We start from the raw sequence: 19,076 nt of genomic DNA, 5'->3' as shown, positions 1-19,076 counted from the left end.
TGAAATTCTTATTTTGCATTTCCTAAATATCAATTCCGTAGGAACCACTATTTAGGAAATGCAAAATGGTATGAACAGATTTTGCAACTTCCTAATAGCGATTCCTACAGATTAGGAGTCGTTATTAGAATATCGCAAATAGGAAATCCCACCAAAAGGGACAAATAGGAAATACAAACCCAAGGGTGCCTCAGGGCATAAGGCACCCTGGAGGCACCCTGAAATTCGTAGTGCACATGTAAGTAACCATCAACTTTGAGTCCATGGTAATAGCATTTCCTAAATGCCCAATTCGCATTTAGGAAATGTTTTGTACATGTGAACTGGGAATCGTAAATAGGTAATCCCTATTGGAGTTTCCTAAATTGCGGTAGCAATTTGTGATTTCTACCATGCAGAAATTGCAAATTGCGACCAGTTTTTGGCCTTTGTACATATGAGAAGGATGTTTAGCATTTAACGGGCCGAAATTACGATCCGTCCCGTTAAGAAATGCAAAATGCTTTCGTGTATCTGGCCCATAGTGAATACAATGTAATTTGTTTTGTCAGTCTTTAGTATAGACACTTTGCTACAATGTAATGTATAGACAATGTAATGTTGACATTTCCATGCAGACATATACTGGGGGTTTTATGAATTTCACAGTCCCTCTGAGGTTCCAAAAAAAATGTACTTTGCAGAATTTTCATAACCAAGACTGAAGAAATAGGTTTACAAAATATGGAATAGGTCCCCAACTGCAGTGCAGATTGGATATTTATGGGAATTTAACCCCTTGCATACTTGCGACGGCCCCCGGCCGTCCGACGTCACGGTGGGCGTGTGCAGAGGACGGCCCCCGGCTGTCCGAATCCCGCCCACTATTTAAATCGCTCGCACAGCGCGAAAATGTGGGCAGCATGCAAGGGGTTAAAATGAGGCAGTTGGGAAATATTTACAACTAGAAGATCAAGTTTTTCATAACTATCAACCACAACCTTGAGGCAAAAATATTGACTACCAGAACATTGTGAAGGTAAGAATGTGCAGGTAAGTATAAGTTTACTATACTTAACTTCACATACATGCACCTTGACAATATAAATGTCATCAAAGTACATATGTGTGGGGTTAGGAACAGTAAAGTATAGGTTTACTATATTTAATTGCACATATATGTACCTTGACTATATGCCTATCATTAAGGTACGTATATGTAGAGTTAAGAATTGTAAATCTATACTGAACTATATACACGGACAAATCTTTATTTCACTCAGTCAATCAATCAGTTAATCAGGATTTGTAGACCGTGGCTGCTTCACCCATGAGGGTCTTCAGACGCAGGCCAAGTAGTAGTTTAGCTTCTTCCTATTTCCCAAATTTGAACTAGTATTGAAGTGAAGCTTAATAAGCTGATATGTCTAGCGGTTTATTATTTTATCCTTTAAGAATACAGCTGCTCCTCTTTATTCTGTATGGCAACCCATTATATATTTACTTTTGTGCTACACTAACACAGGAACCCCACCTGGGGGCCCCAATTTCTTTTTTTTTGTTAAGGGCTGTTTATTTGTGGAGGTTCCACAGCAAAAAAATAAAAAAAAAACCAATGCAGTCTCCTGCGCTTGTTTCTTTTTATGTCCCTCCTGTGGGGGTCAGGTCCTGAGGGGATTAACACATATATATTTGAGGGGAGAGCGCATGGCCCTCCCCGTTCCCCTGGCTGATTTTGGATCCAGGGAACCAATCCCACATGGCCTGGTCCTTAAAAATAAACTGGGAGGGGGGCATGCAGCCCTCCTCCCAGGCCGATTTCGGCCCTGGGGATCCCTTCCACCAGTCGTTGTTGAAAAAGGGGTGGAGGCACGCAACCCTGCCTACCTCCCCAGGACGATTTCGGCCTGGGGACCCCAGCCACAATTTCAAAATGAGGCGGGATGCTCAGCCCCTTCCCGGACCTATTAATGGCACTGGGAACCCCATGCCCCAGGCCCGGCTCCTGCTACGTTTCAGGGAGCTCACCCAGGACATAACATTTTTGGGTAGGGAAACCTGTGTCTGCTCTCCCCTGGCGGGCGCAATTTCAAAGCTCCCGACAAATGAGAACCAACAATAATTCCGCTCCCATTGGGTGGGAGCATGAAAAATGCTCCCGTCCGCTGGGAGCAGACTTTTCATTGGTTTCCCAGTCCACACTAAAGAAGGCAAGGAAACAGATGAAAAATTGCTGCTGCCGCAGGGAGCAGCTATTTTAGTTGCTCCCTGCGGGCCAGAGCTATGCCACCTCCTGTTGGAGGAAGCAAACTGTCTAGGGTTGCAGGGGTGTTGGGGCTCCCCAAAGCAAATACAAACGATATTGTGGTAGGTGCCCTGGGTGGGCACCCACCCTTTGTTGGTCAGGCCCAAAAGATGGGATCCAAGTCGGCCCAGGGAGTGGGGCACAAGACCGCCTCCTCCACATTTTTCTGGGCACAGGGGATGGGGTTGCTGGGGCTGAAATTGGCCTGGGGAGGGGTGCTGAGTGCCCCCTTCCCATTAAATATAGTGCCGGACCCATGGGGATGGGGTCCCCAGGCCAAAAAGCAGTCTGGGGTGGGGGCCCACGAGTTGGGTGCCTTTAGGGGGTTGGCTGCATGCAGGATTTGGCTGTAGGACCTGGCCGCAGCCCTACTCTCTTGGCCGTAGCCCTACTGTTGTGCCACTAGCCCTACCTCCAGCTGTGCACGGCTGATGAGATGTCTTCAGTGATGTCAGAAATTATGTCATATCTAGAGTGATATAATATGTAAGGTCATAAGCAGTGCATGGGGGGCCTAAGTGATAGTTAGCCCTACAAACTATAACTAGTGAATTTCTTTGTTTTTAGTTCAAAACGTTAAGGTTGTCACTCACATATTTACCTAACTATAACTTTACTTTGTGTATATATATACTGTCTACGTACTGTTCTATGAAATTAAGTATAGTGGACCTATACTTACTTATATATACTTACCTCATTTCCGATAATTTTGCTATGATATTTTGGGCTGCAGACTCTGCACACCCAAAATTATACTGGTAGACCACGACCTTGAGAACTAGGCCACAGATTTGATGTACCTAAATGGCACCCATAGCCTGTGGTCTAGTTTTCAATGTCACATACTATGTGCCATCTTAGGTGTATTGCATCTGTTGCCTAAATTGGCTAAGACATACTAAAGTGTTAACACATGAAAGCTATTTTCCGAACAATCACTGAGCAGATTTACACCAAACCAAAAGCACGCTTTCGGCGTTTCAACAAAGTTTGGTTTAAATCTGTTCAACAGTTTGGCTGCAGGTGTGAGCAAAATTTCATATGAGAGCTGTAACAGGAAACACATCTCCAACTCCAAACCTTAACTTTTTTTTCCTCTGCATGGAGCTGCACGATATTTGGTGTGCAGGACCTTATCTGACTACACTAAGCGAGTATCAAATTTAAAGCATATCAACCAATGAGGGCCAAACCAATACATTTATTTTCAAAGGAAAGAGAGGCTGACTATAACTACACAGTGGCAAGTGCTAGCTCACAAATTTAATATCCTTCCAAATGTTTCATAAACTCCTGTCCACCTGACACAATACACTGTTGTGATGAACTTAGAACTGCACTGAATTCCATGTAGCCTTCTAGATACGGTCACCCTGGTGCTGTCATAATGCGAAAGAAACTGCTTCTCACAAAATGTAGTATACTTAGGAATTTGAATTTGTTTTAGAACTATGCAGAAAGAAGCACCCAATGAGATCCACTGCTGGAAAGGGAGGCACCTGATTGTAGCCCAGAAGCACATGCAATTCCAGTTAATTAACTAAGAATAGTGCTATCAAAGCTAGTATTGTAAAAGCAATATTTTCTTTCAGACTTTGCATCATAGTGAATGAATACCAGGGGCTACCCTCTGCAGGAATTTGACAGGGTACTTGTTTCCTGATCAAAGTAACTCTTAAAAAGAGTGTGCATTATTTCCAAGCTTACCGCAACTGAATGGCTGCAGGGTTCACTTCTGCAGCCTGTGATAACCAGTGGCAGCTGGTGGCTTTTAAAAGTGGTGAGGCATAAAAGTCACCTTCAACTGTCACAGAGTGAGCAAAGTGAGTACCAACAATGGCCCCAACAGGGCTTCATGCTAAAGGAAATTGCCTCCACATTCACTAGGCAGGCAAATGTACACAGATGGGATTTAGATTAGCATAGTCCCAAAACACGACACTGAGGGCAATTTGTAATTGCTATATAAAACAACTTAAGCAAACGATGGATGACATTTAGCCTTTTCTCATAATTTACCCAGACACCATGCAAAGAATAATGTCCTTTTAATTGCATATTCATTGCATTCCAGGTAAGCTATTGAAAGTATGCTATACACTCGTAGAGACACAGGACAAGACTGTTTCAGCTTCGTTCGTCCATACTGTAGTACACCACAAGCTGGTGTAATTATAAAAAAGCAGTGCATTTCAAATCGTAAACACAGACTAATACCACAAGTAACTAGAAATATATTGCCACATGCATATGATTCAAAACACATGTAGAAAGGCTCTCCTTGTACCTAAATTAAATCTCGTTTCCTTCAAAACTGTGCACTTTTTTTTTATTTTTTATCTTTCTCTTGGCACCAAGCATCTCAGTTAAAGAAAGAAATCCTGAAACTAGGCCAGCTATAAACATTTTCTAATTGGTGTTGCTAGTTATCTTTGCTTTGTTTAGCTCAACATATATTGATTTTCTATGGAGCAAATGGTGAAAAATGTAAACATGTTAGGGCAAGGTGCCAGTTTCACATGCTGCTTTTTTTTCTTAAAGGGCAGTCCAACTCAGCTTGTGCTTAATTGGAGCGCATGCATCCATTTCAAATCAAACTCAGCTTTTCAACCTGAAAAAATTATGCCACTGGCTAAGCACTGGTTTGATACGGTGGCAACAGGAGTCTTACCTGTTTGTAGTATGTGCCCCCTTATCGAAGGATTAGAAGAAAGGCAAACAAAACCTGCACACATTGTTGAGGGATATCCGCTCTCACACAGCTCTGCTGTCAGCATAGACTTCTTCTGTAGTCCGTGTCTTAGTGCATTCTGCCTGAGTTCCCACCTCTGCGCTGTCCGACTCTTCTGTTCCTGAGTTTGGCACTTCCCGTGTGCCAAAGAGCCAATGCCGACGTAGCTCTTATGATATTTACTATGTTCAATACCATGAGAGCTGCACTGGGATTGGGTGGACAAGGCAACCCATCGCCCCACTGAGGAAACGAAGGGCTGTGATAGCTGGCCCAGCCTCCCGCCTTCTAGGCAAATGGATTTAGGCTGAACAGCCTTGTCAGGGTGGCAGTGTCCAGAGACTGGCCAATCTATCATGCATACTTTAAGTACAGAGAGCTGCAGCTCTCCATGGCAACAGCCACACCCCCTCACTTCGTGATGGCACAATACAATTGCAGCCCAGCCTGCGTCAGTACGAACCCCCTCAAAACGTGAGTTTTTATATGCACCGAACATTAGATTTATAAGCTGAAACTTCTATATATATTTTTCCAGGGTAGTTTGCGGATGAAAGCAGTGGGTCAACACCCTTCTGCCCTTTAAGAGGAGTCGCTGCTGGTTAGAACTCTTCGATCGTTCACTTTGACCTTGTTCTAGCTTAGTGCAAATTCAAGGCTTATGGCTGGCTGCATTCTCCCCTTTTACCCACAAGCAATATCACACTCCTTTCCAGTGTTCTCATTGTTTACTTGTGTATTGTAAACTGCACTGGAAGATATTGTGTTTTCCTTGAGCAATCAGTGCTGGTATCACGTACTTAAGTATTCATGGTTTTCTTAGATTCCAGATTTATGTTAGCTCTATTTCGTTAACAAGTTCTGTTATTGTCATTTTCTTTGTCTCTCCCTATTCTGGGCCCATTACTGTCTGCAGTCTGTTCTGCCCTTAGTGCTGAACTTCTCGGTTTAGTGATAGTTTGGATTCTTCCTGTCTAATTAGGTTTCTTGCTCGTTTTTATCTGGTGCCACCGTTTTATTCCTCTGTACTGTTTTATTGTAATAGTTGGATATGTCAGAGTTACCTCCACCAATAGCAGCTGCGGCACTTCTCTGTACCAGTATTATCTCTTTTCTTTATGGTATCACCTGCATGCTGGACATGGATGTTAGCGTTCTGCATGGCGCAGTAGAGCATATACTGCCGTAACATGCTTGCCTTTTTCTAGTACCCAATAAAGACCAGTTTCCCCAACTGCTTCAGGACAGAACTAGGTTTTGTTTATATATTTTCCCCAGAGTGGTCTTTCAAACCAACTCAGTACTGAGATTGGTCTGGACAGTAGGCAAACAAATTATGGCAATCTAATCTGGTTGTCTACTTCCAAAACTGTAAGAATGCTAGGTCTGGGGGACAATGTTCTCTTGACTATTACAACAGTATGAGACTGGTTTACAAAGGCATTTTGGTGTACGTGAAGTAGTAATTCTGCAGTATTCTTTTGCATGCATTTGTGAATTTGCCCCAAAACAGAAAAAATGGGAATATCCATGGAATATTTATATTCATATAGTACAAATTGAAAGGACTGTGCCCTCTTTGCACTTTTACGAATAGGGAGTTGGTTTTTTTTGGGGCAGATTCACAAAGGAATGTAAGAGTAAGTTAAGGCGCATTCCTTTAGTACTACTTCCCATACTCAAACATTTTTTGATAGTCGGTCCCATCATGACAAAATATCAAATTAATTAAATGCCAAAATTTGACATGGAGTGGCAATTGTGCTATTTTTAAGGAATTTGATCACCATCATACTGGGAGAGCGGAACCTACGGTTGCTGGCTGTACCTTCTCAGCCCATGTAGCTCGGTTCTAGAAGAAACTACCTCTCGTAGTCCCGCGTTCAGATGAGTTCCCAAGATTGTCCTGTTTCTTCCATCAGGCCATGGAAGCTATGCATTTGCCCTTTTCTCTTTAATGATGATTTCACCCTCTAGATATCCAAAACACTATACATAAGTGAAAACATTTTTAAACAGAAACGGAGACCACGCAGAGGGTCAAATACAAGAGGCAGTAGACTTAAAGCTGCTAAATACAACTAGGATTATATAGAAAGGTAGAAAGCTGAAGGCATAGGTGTAAGAGTAGCCACCAGACTAAACATTAGCAAGCAATGTTAATATGATTAAAAGCACTGCAGGCAATGCCAGGGGGGGCCAGGTAAGCATTTGAAATGGAAGCATTACTCCCTACTTCTCTATATTAGGAGTATTTGCCTTATGTTCGAGATCACTAAGGCTATTACAAAGCTTGCCTCATGGACTTGAGATGTACAAAGATACGAAACTAAGAAGGAGAAGAGGATGAGGCCGCTTGCCTTTGTCAGTATGGGGTAAAGTATGTATCAAAGCAAGATACTTAGCTGTGTAGAGATTAAGACAGAGACAACTTTAAGAGAGAACAGAATAGCAGCATTGTTAGCAGGCTCTCTGCAGGAATTGGAAAACTTAGAAAGGTATTTTACTGTCCTTGAGCAGAAAGGAGTATGCCGCTGGGAAGATGCGAAGGTATCACCTGGGCAGCATTTTATAAACTATTGATTTCATAACCGGCAGTGCACAACAGCCATGAGATTTCAGTTGCAAACGTCTGGTCCCCAATGTTTTGAAGTAGACCGTGAGAATGTGAAAAGAGATCAGGAGTGGCACAGCAGCAATGCTAGGAAGTCCATGCGTAGGCATGCAAGACACAGAAAATGGAGAAAGAGGTGCAGTCAAGAACCAAAGCAGACACATTCCAAATGTCCAGGTGCTCTTCACTCAGCCCCTTAACAAGATACCAGGGTGTGAGCCCCCAGGTTCTATGTTAAGATCTTACTGAAACAAACGCATTAAGACATTCTGACCCTCATATCCAACTCCTGCTCAAGATCACAGGAGGATTCTCTGAACACATACGTTCACAGTTCTGAAAGTTGATGAATCTCAGTTGGGGAACATGATGACCACCGCTGCAAGCACTGGGGCAGTCTCTTTCATTCAACCATATTATCTGAGGGAATAATAGCAGCAGTAGAATATAAGATGAGAGTCGAGGGAGAATAAAGTCTAATTTGCACTGAACTGAAAGGAAACAACAGTCATAACCCCCATACAAAGCTAGTAAAACAATATTTTGTAGATCCTCTTTACATCTTGAATTACATTCTTTACAGAAAAACATCTCTTTACCTCATCGGGCTTTTCATTTTTTGCATCAGAGGGTGCAGAACAGGTGAAGTCTGATGATAGGGCTGAAACCAAATCCTCCTCACCGACTGGCTGCTGCATATTATACAACAGAAAACAAAGCGCATTAATTCCAGGCAAGGCTAGGAAGAACCAATGGCACTAAATAATTAGGTTGGCAAAGCGCACACACTATTCAAAAACCGAGATAAACTTCAAAGGCAGAATATTATATCAAGCAAGGACAAAGCAACACCTGCAAATGGTGTCTTTAATTTCAGTGCAACATGCAAAAAACAACCTGTGCAATGAATTGTCTCTTACCGGATAGATATAACCCTATGGAACTTAATTATTGTGCAAACTAAAGCATCAAGTAGAAAACGTAGTAGAATACTTATTGGCTAACCTATTATTATTATAATAAACATAATATGATATCCTAAATCATATGAACCACTCTATAAACGTCCTACCCACTACTATCTATTTTTTTAATTAATTTGCTGATTCTTTAGGTAAAATGCCCAGCTAAAGATGCTCAAACATAGTAATAAAAAGCATCATTCATTGACCTAGGTTAGATAAACTTTGATAAATTACTTAATACTCTTGATCTCTGGTGTTGGTCTTTATTCATAAATATAGTCCAGTAGTAGTTATGGTTTATGTGGAATAGGTCACGCCCTGTTAATGAAATTATGGGTTTACGAAATGCAAAGTGTTTAATGTTCTATGAAAGATGAAGACTGCAGCTCTTACAAGCAGGTTTGCTAGCTTTATCTGTGCTTTACTACAACATAGTAGTCAAAATGCAGACATTCAGAAATACTGTGACTAGAATATGGACTCCCAAAATATTGTCAAGGTAGAGCGAATAATAGAAAATCTACATTCAGCTTGACAATATTTGTGTCGCTTATATTATAGTCACGAAGTATCTCTTGGTCCATATTCTCGACTAAGATGTGATATGCACCCTTCTTTACGTGGCCCTCGGCACCATCTTAACGAAGGCAGGCTACAATTTTCCTGCATCAGTTGGGAAACCTACCTGGCATTTGGAAACGGTAAAATGTGTTTTCCAACACTAGTGATATTTTGTGAAGCTACTACATAAGTGACCAGCCTCCCATGACTAAGTTCTACTGACTCCGTTCTTGTATCGTTAGGCCTCTCACTAGGTTTACTTCTGACAGTAGATAGGGCATACTATTTCAGTAGCTGAGAAAAGATGCACACACAACACTAGGTTTCGCACTCATTAAGCTTACCTATGAGAATAGGTATTGCATGCTATTTACGTATTTTTCTAGTCTTCTTCGGTCAAGTTATGCCTTTTATGCAAAGCATTATTAGTTTTCAGCATTCCACTACACGGAAAATATGGCAACTTTTCCAAAAGTTATGGAAAGCATACAATCAAATTAAATAATGTTGCTGTACTTTATGCGGTCATATGTGTAAAATAAATATCCTTTTCCATTCTGGCTTGAAAGCATGTTGTTTTTTTTTTTACATAAAACATGTATTTTGGAACAAGCATCTCTATCTTCACACTATTTCAAGGGCAGGTTTCTTCAGACCGTGTTGAAGAAGGCTCCATGCCACTGGAATACTACTACCGCTTTCTCCTGTTTCAACCAAACAGTTTAGGTGTGGATCAGAGGTGGTGCTAAACTGTGGTGGAATCTGTGCATGTTTGGCAGGAATTATACAAAGCTGGCATACATCTCACTATTTCGCTTGCCTATTACTACGTAGTCTAAGCAACAAGGTATCATCCTACAGCTCAGGTTGTGGTATAACCGTCTTCCAGAAGCACACTGGGGTCACTGCATGGCGGAAGCTGACTCGTGGCAGCTGGTCCATCCCATAGACATCCCTCATTGGAGTCGCCAAAAGCAGTGCATTAGCAGCGCTAGCCGATAAGTGACGAAGTGGTGAAGCAAAGCAGGTTAGTGGTTTTGCTTGAGCATATTTGCCACACCATGCTACACTCGATGTTAGTTACTTTTTGAACATGCACTAGCTGTGTTTGGCTAAAAATCATAAGTTTTACTTCAATTTGGCCTGTAAGGGCAGGCTTTACCCCGGCGTAAGGAGAGCTAACAAAGTCCATTGAGAATGCATCTTCAAGGTCAGCATCGCTCATGGTCTGCAAGAGTGATAAGAATTGAACTCATTCACATTTTCAGAGAAAAATAAATAAAGGTGTGTCATTACATGCTTAAAAATGCCACTGTCACTAGGTTAATCCATACTATGCAATGTAGTACCACAAACATGTTTTGGAAGAAACACAACACATTTTTCTCATTTATTTTCTCTCTCAGAGCACACTAATCTTGACCAACCCTTGATAGCAGCCAATGACCATAGAAGACTGACATTTCAAAATGTCACCTGGAGCAAACTAAGTGTTTTCTGTATTATCCGGAGAATGGATCAGTCTTGTTTCAGAATCATTACCTTATTCTCAGCATATCCAAAAATGACTAACAAGGTTATTATTACGGCAAAATAGGATAGCTGAGCGTTTACCACTGTTGTTTCAGAATAAAGAGATACGTTTTCTGGAAATGTCTACAGAAAAAGGGAACGCACAGTGGGAGAGGAAAGAGAAAGCCCATTAATGGGTAAAATATTACATATCCCTTCAAAGGAGCCACTCAGCTAAAACAGCAAACAGGTTCTGCATAAGCAAAAAATACTTCTAGTATGCGTCGACACATTTTACTAATGCCACTAGGTAATCATTCTGGAAAATGCATAGACTCAATACAAACACAGATAAAATTCAAAGATGGGAATAGATTTAAAAAAACAAAATGCAAATAAAAAGTAATTCATAGGAACGGTGTCTTTAATCTCTTGGAAACATGCAAAACATACAAACGTGAATTAGTTGTACAAATAATATCCTGTGGAATACACTATGTAAATCATGTTATCGTGGGGGTAGTTTAGCATAAATAATCTTGGATACTCTATGGGACTGCAGAGAACCTCACCTAGATCTGAATATAAACCTCTTCCCATGAGCTCCTCCCCAATTGCTATCATGTGCTACTCGCTTGCGATTCATTTGGCAGCATGTTCACATAAAGATGACAATGAGGAGTGATTCACGCATCCATCTTTCACTTCGGAACTATACAGTCTCGCGGTAGTGGCAAAACAGTAATAAAACGTTGCATCCATTGGCATGGATTATATACAATTAATAATAAATATATCAAATATTTTGTGGTAACTTAGCATAAATATAGCCTATAAACAATTACCTATCAACTAATTTCTTCAGTATACACGTACATTAAGTTTGTTTGATTAGAGTTATGTCAGTGGGAGTCCGCCTGAGCCAAGATTATTCACCAGCTATTAAAAATCTATGTATAAAATGCAAAACAAAACCTGCATATACCTATAAAAGATAAAGCCTGCATGTTTTAAGATCATGGGCAGCTTGTTGGTTGTCCTCTACCTGGACCTGTACACCACCTTACAAAAAAAAGGTAGGCTACCATATTATTGCATATGCAGAGAAATCTACGTGGCCCATGGCAATGACGACAAGTACTGTAGAATATTTTCCAGCACCACAGTTCTCTACTGGTTTTGCCGTGAGGTCCTAGAAATGTTAAGTCTCCCATGACTGAAGAGTCTGCTGACTCAGTCCTTCTAGCGATAGGCGTCTCACTTACTTAGTTTTCTTATGACAGGATACACGGCATACTATTTCAGTATTTTTTTACTCTGCCCTGGTCAGTTAGTCATTATGCCAAACACTACTAGCTTTCAGCATTCCGATGTACATGCGGCTTCAGTGACTTAATATTCCACAAGTAAAATCTGGCAATTTTCCAAGTTTTATGAAAGGTATTCAATCCAATTATAATAATGCTATTGGTTGTACGGCCACAGTGTGTAAAATAAATGTACTTCTGAGTCCTGATAAGGCAGCATACTTTTTGGAAAAGACGCATTTTGGTAAAAGCAGCTCTTTCTTTAGACTAAGTTTGATGGTGGTTCCATGCCATTGTCATGTATCCATCTCCATCTCCTGTTTCACAGGCTGGAGGGGCGGTGGCGTATATGGCAGAGATTATACAAAGAAAGAGGCACACATGTTCTTACTTGCTTCCCCCATCACTAAATTCCGGACAACAAGTTGTCTTCCTAAGCTCAGGTTGTGGGGAGAGCACTTCCTGGAGTGAACTGGGGTCAATGCTTGGCAGAGTATGATTCCTAGCAGCACAAAGGACAACAGATGTATCTCCCTGTGAGAAAATCTAGTCGACAACTGGAGGCAGAGGTGAAGCAAAGCAGGTAAGTAGTTTTGCCACACCATGCTACACTCATTGTTAATTATTCTTCAAACATGCAGTAGCTATGTTTGGCTAAAAACCGAGAGGTTTACTTTAGTTTGGGCTGGAACTGCAGTCTGTACGTCAGTGTACGGCAAACTAAAAAAGTCCATTGAGAATGCATCTGCAAGGTCAGCATCGCCCATGGCCTGCAAGAGTGATAAGAATGCAACTCATTCACATTTTCTGAGAAAAATAAAATAAAGACTGTAATAACACTCCTAAGGAAGCCACTGTCATTAGACCAAGTCATCCAATGCAACGGTCATATACAAACATGTTTTGGATGTCACTTTCAAGTCATGAGTTTTCTGGGTGTTACCTATCATACAGCATACTGATCTCAAACATCTCTTGACATAACAGCCAGTGACTTAGACTTTGAAATTTCAAAATGGCAGCCGACAACTATGGGAGACCATATCCTTTCAGTAGGTCTGAATGCCAACAGGGGAATTAATCTGTCTAGTATAACAGTAAAGAAATGTGACCTAAGATTAAGGTGCTCTCCACAACAAGGATGTTATCATGGCGGAGGGAGATGGAATAGACCTTAGAAACAGAGCTTCAAGATAAAGAGACAGGTGACTGAAAAAGAACACAGAGAAAAAGGGAAACAGTGTGAAAAGTACAGTGACAGACGCAACTGGAAGTAGTTTATCCCATTAATGGGTAAAATAACAAATTTCTCTTAAAGGGAGCCATCCACCTAAAAACAAATTTCTTTACACATTTTCTTCTTCATGAACACTTGCTAACCTATATGGATTTTCACAAGTGATGAGACCCCCACTAAATAATCATGCTGAAAATCACACACACAAAATGCAAACAATGAGGTGAAATTCAAAGACAGGTGCGACTCCAAGTAACACTTTGTGCAAAGAAAAATCAGTACTTTATAATGGTGTTTACTATCTCTGAGAAACATGCAAAAACATCCAGCAGTGCATTAGTTTTGCAAATATGATCCTATGATGTACACTTACTGTGTAAACAAGATAGTTCATGATAATCGTTCTCCGTTACTCAATCGAACTACATACAATCACATCTGCCGGACATATAAATCATTATTAGTGAGAAACCCACCCCTATCTGATAAACCCTTCGCCCAGATACTAATCTCTTCTCATCAGTTGACCCTCGGTCACCATCCAATTTTATTCTCTGATTGATTCATTTGGCGATAGGCCCAGTAAATATGAGATTGCCGAGTACTTCACACAGCCATCTTTTTCTTTCCAATGTACGGTCTTGCGGTATGGGCAAAGGACAGGTATAATTAGCTGTATCCATCCTCCAATGTTATACACAGTTATTGATAATATATTAAGTATCCTGAGTAGGGGTGGGCGGAATTTGCGAAATCCACTTTCGCAAATTATCTCGAAATTTTTAAAAATTATCGCAAACATGCGGAAATATCGCGAAGATGCAGAAGTTTTTTTCCCGCATGTTCGCGAGATTTTCTGCATGGTTGCGGCTCGCCAACTTACCCATGTTGTTGCTCGCGGGCGCGGCCATCTTGTTTTCAGTTGTCTCGTGGTGCATGATCGCGAGAAGAAAGACGTGACCGCCCGATGCAGGACGTCACTGCGGGCGCGAACTGTCGCGAGACAGCGCAAATGGCTAAAAACAATACAACATCTCATGGAGAACGTGACCGGATCAAGAAAACTTGTCGGCGAACGCCGGGATTCAGGTAAGGCGATCGCGCGAGAATGTATTATTTTACAGCGCGAGCAAGAACCAAATTATCGCTAAGCTGAGGAATGCGGACATTTTTACATTTTCGCGCTTTCCGCAGAACGCGAAAATGTCAAATTATCGCAATTTCCGCGAACAGAACGAAATTTTAGCCCAGGCCTAATCCTGAGGCAATGGTCCATCCTCATTAATACAGTCCACAAACAGACAGGGTATCGGCTATACCTTCAGTATATACAGAAAATATGGCTGAATGATGTATATGTCACAGGGAGTCTGTATGCTCAGAGTTTATTAACTACTAATTAGATTATTAAATAATGCAGTTCAAAGCCTGAATTCATCATAAACGTTAAAAAGAAACAGCTCTTATGAACATGGCAAGCACGGTTGCTGTTCAATATCTGGAGATGGAAACCATCTTAGTGTAGATAGAAACCTATGTGGCACTTGGTGAAAGTGGTGACAACTACTGCAGGATGCTTCTCAGCACCACCTAACCTGTGCCATTGCGTAGATGTTCTAGGAATGTGACAAGCCTCCCTTGAGTGTAATTGTAGCTGACTCAGCAATTCTAGCATTAGGGACTCATCCATTTAGTTTCCTTCCAAGAGTATATATTGTATCCCATTTAAGTAAATTTCTACGCATCTCTGGTCAGAATTAAGCAATATGCCATGCACTACTAGTTGTCAACATTCTATTGTACAGGCAACAGCAGTGATATTTATTTTTCCCTCAAGAACATCTGTCAGTGTTTAGTTCGAGCCCACATACAGCACAGCGGTCTAGTTGCATAAAACCTATTGCCAGCTTACCAAGATCCTGCAGTGGACTTAAGGCCTACCCATTACTTACAATTGTCAGGCTATATTGTCACTATCATGTGCTTGCTTCTTAGTTGATGGCTTGCCTTGTCCATCATGTTTGTTCCTCCCTCGAAGCACAGTCTGGTTAAGTGTATGTTTCCACAGCTCACTTTTATGGAACTACTTTGTTTGCTTTTTGCTTTAACACTGCATGAGAAAGCCCATTTTCCCAGCTTGTGAGCTTCTCACCCCACTGTGCTCCCATCTGTGTGCTTTCCCTTCCCCCACCCCGTGCTACATATTGATTTCTCTCACCCGTCTGCTTCTTTCCCTCCCTTCCCTGCACTCTGTATTGCTCTGGCACGCTATTTTGCTCCCCCCCGTGTTGCTCTCCCTGGTGCGCTGCTTTAGCCCTCCTCCACCCAGACACTTCTTGCTGCTTCCCCCCCCCCCCAAAAAAAGTATTATGTTTAAAAAAGGACTTTCATGCTACTTCTTTCTATTTATTTACCGATTTTTTCTGATCAATAACCTGCTCCTTATCGGACTCTTCTTTGTATGCTTTTGCAGAATCTTCATTCTTTTAGGCGCCCAACATGCTGGATCAGTATATAAAAAATAAAATAAAAAAATGGCTCCCATGTGATTCCAATAGTGCCGTCCAGCAGCATGAAGAGTCTGGTCACATCATTGCACCTTTTTATATTTGTTTTGTTAACTGATGTTGCACCACACTGGAAAAAGCATTTTGCATATCGTCTGATGCCATACAGAATCACGAAAAGCCACTGGAAATGCCAATAGGTCCAGAGGCATGCCTATGCTTGTCCAAAACGTTATTGATGAAATGCGATATCAATAATGCTGTTGGTTATGCGGTTCCAGTCTGTTTATTAAATAATCCATTTCAATGGTGCTATTGCAGTATGGTTTTTACAAAACAGGCATTTTGTTAAAAGCATTCTATATTTTATTATGAGATCAGGATTTTTAGAGAATGGTTGAAGATGCTTTCATGCCATTGGCAGGTCTTGAACCAAATAGTTTACATGAATATCTAAGGCGGTGCTAAGCTGGATGGAATGTGGGTAGTTGCAAGAATGAATAAAAAAACTCTGACTTTCCTATCACTACGCTGTAGCAACAAGTCGTCTTATTAAAGTGGAAGCTTTTGAGATAATTGATATAACGGCAGGGGGCGGTTAATGGCAACTCACAAGACCATCTATCAGGGACACTCTTTCTTTGGCCTTTAGACAAAATGATAATCATCTCTCATTTCGGAAACTGTTGGAGACATGGCTTTTTTTCACAATAACTATTCTCATAAACCACGGAACTCCTTGGTTACTGCAGGGTTTAGCGCTGGGACACCCTAGGGTAGCAAAGCACTTTAGACATTTTATTACATTTGTTCCATTCACCATGAATCGCCCTCATTTTTAGTGCTCTAAGTGACCGGAGATGACAACGCTGAAAAGCTAGTCAACAAATGGAAGCAGTGGTGGTTAGTGAGTTTTAATGAGAATCTTTGCCACACCATGCTACACTCAATGTTAATTACTCTTCGAGCATGCACGAACTGTGTACGGCTAAAAATTGAGAGGTTTACTTCAGTTTGGCCTGGAAGAGCAGGCTGCACACTCGTGTATGGCGAGCTACCAAAGTCCATTGAGAATGCGTCAGCAAGGTCAGCATCGCTCATGGTCTGCAAGAGTGGTAAGAATGCAAGTCAGGATACTATGCATTTAAGGCAAAGAGGTACAAAAAAAAATATCCATCAGGATCGCCACAACCCTGCTCCAATTCAGGAAAGTGCTGAAGACGCACCTCTACATGGACCACTACATCACCAGCAGTAACCCTTCATTCCTGCTCGCAGAGGCCAGAAACCTCTGCAATCCCTCACCGGCTGTATCTTGGTCTCTGACCCCACTGCATTTTGGCTAGGGTTGTGCTATAGAAATAATGCACACACATGAAACCTACATAAACACTGAGAAGGAAAGATTCTGAAGATGAAAGCAAAGTACAACAAAACACTTTAATACGAGTGAAACTGATGACAACGAATACATAAATCATGGAGAAAATACACTACTAAAGCGGAAGAAGCGGAGTGATCTTTGCTGAACAATGCATCCCATATCAGTGTCATGAAGCATGTCGAAGATCACTGCTGCCACACAACGCCTGGCAGCGATACAAGGCTCAACACGGTCTTTAAAAGATACAATGAAAACAGAATAAACACAGAAATCTATAAAGCAAAGACAGTCTACTAGTAGATTTTCTCTTCCAGAAGACTACCCTGGTGATGTCTGCAAACAAAGGTAGACATGCACTATTCTCATAAGTAAACAAATTATATCTTCCTTTTATTGCTTGTAGATGTAAACGTTGTGTTAAGGAGAATTAAGCAGGCTTGTCAGCAGTGGGTAAATATTTTTTGCGGCCCTGTTTTCTAATTATTACAAAACATTAGCTGGATATATAAAACACCACATTTGACTGTTTTATTGTTTTGCTTAATTTTGTAACTGCAGCCCAGGTCTCCAAAAAGCACGGCGCCAAGGGACAAAGAGTCCACACTGCATTAAACAACTGCATGTCTGTGGAAATTGTGTGGCCATTTCAATGGAAAATGTGCTATCTGTAAATGACAATGCACTACCACACCATGCTATATTTATATATTAGCGATAATTGTTCCAAAATGCACCACCGGATACATACCACACACTTACTACTTACCTGATGAATAGGCATTACTGATTTGCTACATTTGTTCTTTGCGCGACACTAGGATTTTCCACAGTTCAAGACTTTAATGCTATAACAGTGAAGACGTCCCTATGAAATGCGTTCCAGCACCACTGCCTGGATGTGTAATGCCTATTCTAATGGATTGCTCCCCGACACATCTTAGACCTATAGTATGGCTGCTCATAATGGCAGCTCCTCTGGTGCTCCACTGAAGCAGAATTAGACATGTACTATTGATAGTTGTATAAGGCAAAGACCTTTGAGTTGCTGTCTCTCCCTTCTGGGTGTACTCCAAAGACCATATACCAAAAGTGGTATGTATCAGTATGATTTTATTTTTCTCACACCCAGGCATTCTCTAATACCCAGGCATAGGCACAGCTATGCGCCTGCTGAAATACGGTTTGAGCAGTTTCTGCGGTATATGTGCAACATCAAACACTTCGCACAGATCACAGCACACAACAGTTTCTAGATATCCTTCCAGCAGCAGCAAACTCTTAAGTGTCGTACATCACACTTGTTTTTTCTTCAAATTCAAGCATAGGTGCAGCAATTAAACATGGTAAGAGCACAACTGTGGTCCTCACAAAAAGCATCAAAACAACACCCAAATAGGCTACATGACAGACAAACACTCTTCGTTTTATAGCACTCTCACCGAGTAGTGTATTGCTCATCTGCAAAATAATTTCTGCACCTCATCAGGGTCACAATGACGTAAATAAACTTTAGTACAATATATTACAATCCAATGTGTTTCTCAACCAGGACATCCAAGCCTACCTTCCCTAATTATTTTCTGTTGCTTCATACCACGTAGGAGTAACACGTGAGTGGCCCCTATAGGCCCATATTCCTATCTCTGTATCAGATAATAAACTGAATTTGAAGGAATAAAGGCCTGCTGCCGCTGCATACCTACAACCTGAACATTCCTCTGCTGCAGATTGGTGACTGCCTCGACTGAACATGAAAAAGTCTGATAACTGCTACCGAATATTAAGTAACAGTACTAGCTCTGCAACCTTCATGAAGAGCCTTTCTGCTAGTAAATACCAGCAGTGGGGAAATGCATTTGTGTGCAAAACTCTGGAGAATGTATTTAGTTAGCAGTTTTTTTCTTTTTTTACTAACTACACACTAATCACACTCTTATGTGCTTCTGGACTTCTGATTCAAGTTGCACTAAA

General features: G+C 41.3%; 1 protein-coding gene across 23 annotated transcripts in view; it reads right to left on the bottom strand.

Moving 5' to 3' along the window:
• Positions 1-19,076, bottom strand: part of CAST (calpastatin) — a 564,844-nt gene that overhangs the window by 207,817 nt on the left and 337,951 nt on the right. For 3 of the 23 annotated variants that reach the window (XM_085632507.1, XM_085632508.1, XM_085632521.1), the window contains 4 exons: positions 16,730-16,825; positions 12,652-12,747; positions 10,291-10,386; positions 8,232-8,324 (listed from right to left, as the gene is read on the bottom strand). In XM_085632507.1, the coding sequence (XP_085488633.1) occupies positions 8,232-8,324; positions 10,291-10,386; positions 12,652-12,747; positions 16,730-16,825 (381 nt within the window). The remainder of the gene's footprint in view (positions 1-8,231; positions 8,325-10,290; positions 10,387-12,651; positions 12,748-16,729; positions 16,826-19,076) is intronic. The other 20 variants (XM_085632513.1, XM_085632514.1, XM_085632526.1 and 17 more) reach the window with 10 other exon arrangements.

The sequence above is a fragment of the Triturus cristatus genome, chromosome 2_1 (genome assembly GCF_964204655.1).
Source record: "Triturus cristatus chromosome 2_1, aTriCri1.1, whole genome shotgun sequence".
Classification (NCBI taxonomy): Eukaryota; Metazoa; Chordata; class Amphibia; order Caudata; family Salamandridae; genus Triturus; species Triturus cristatus.
The sequence above is the reverse complement of the archived record's forward strand: the minus strand, read 5'-3'. Positions and strand labels throughout refer to the sequence as shown.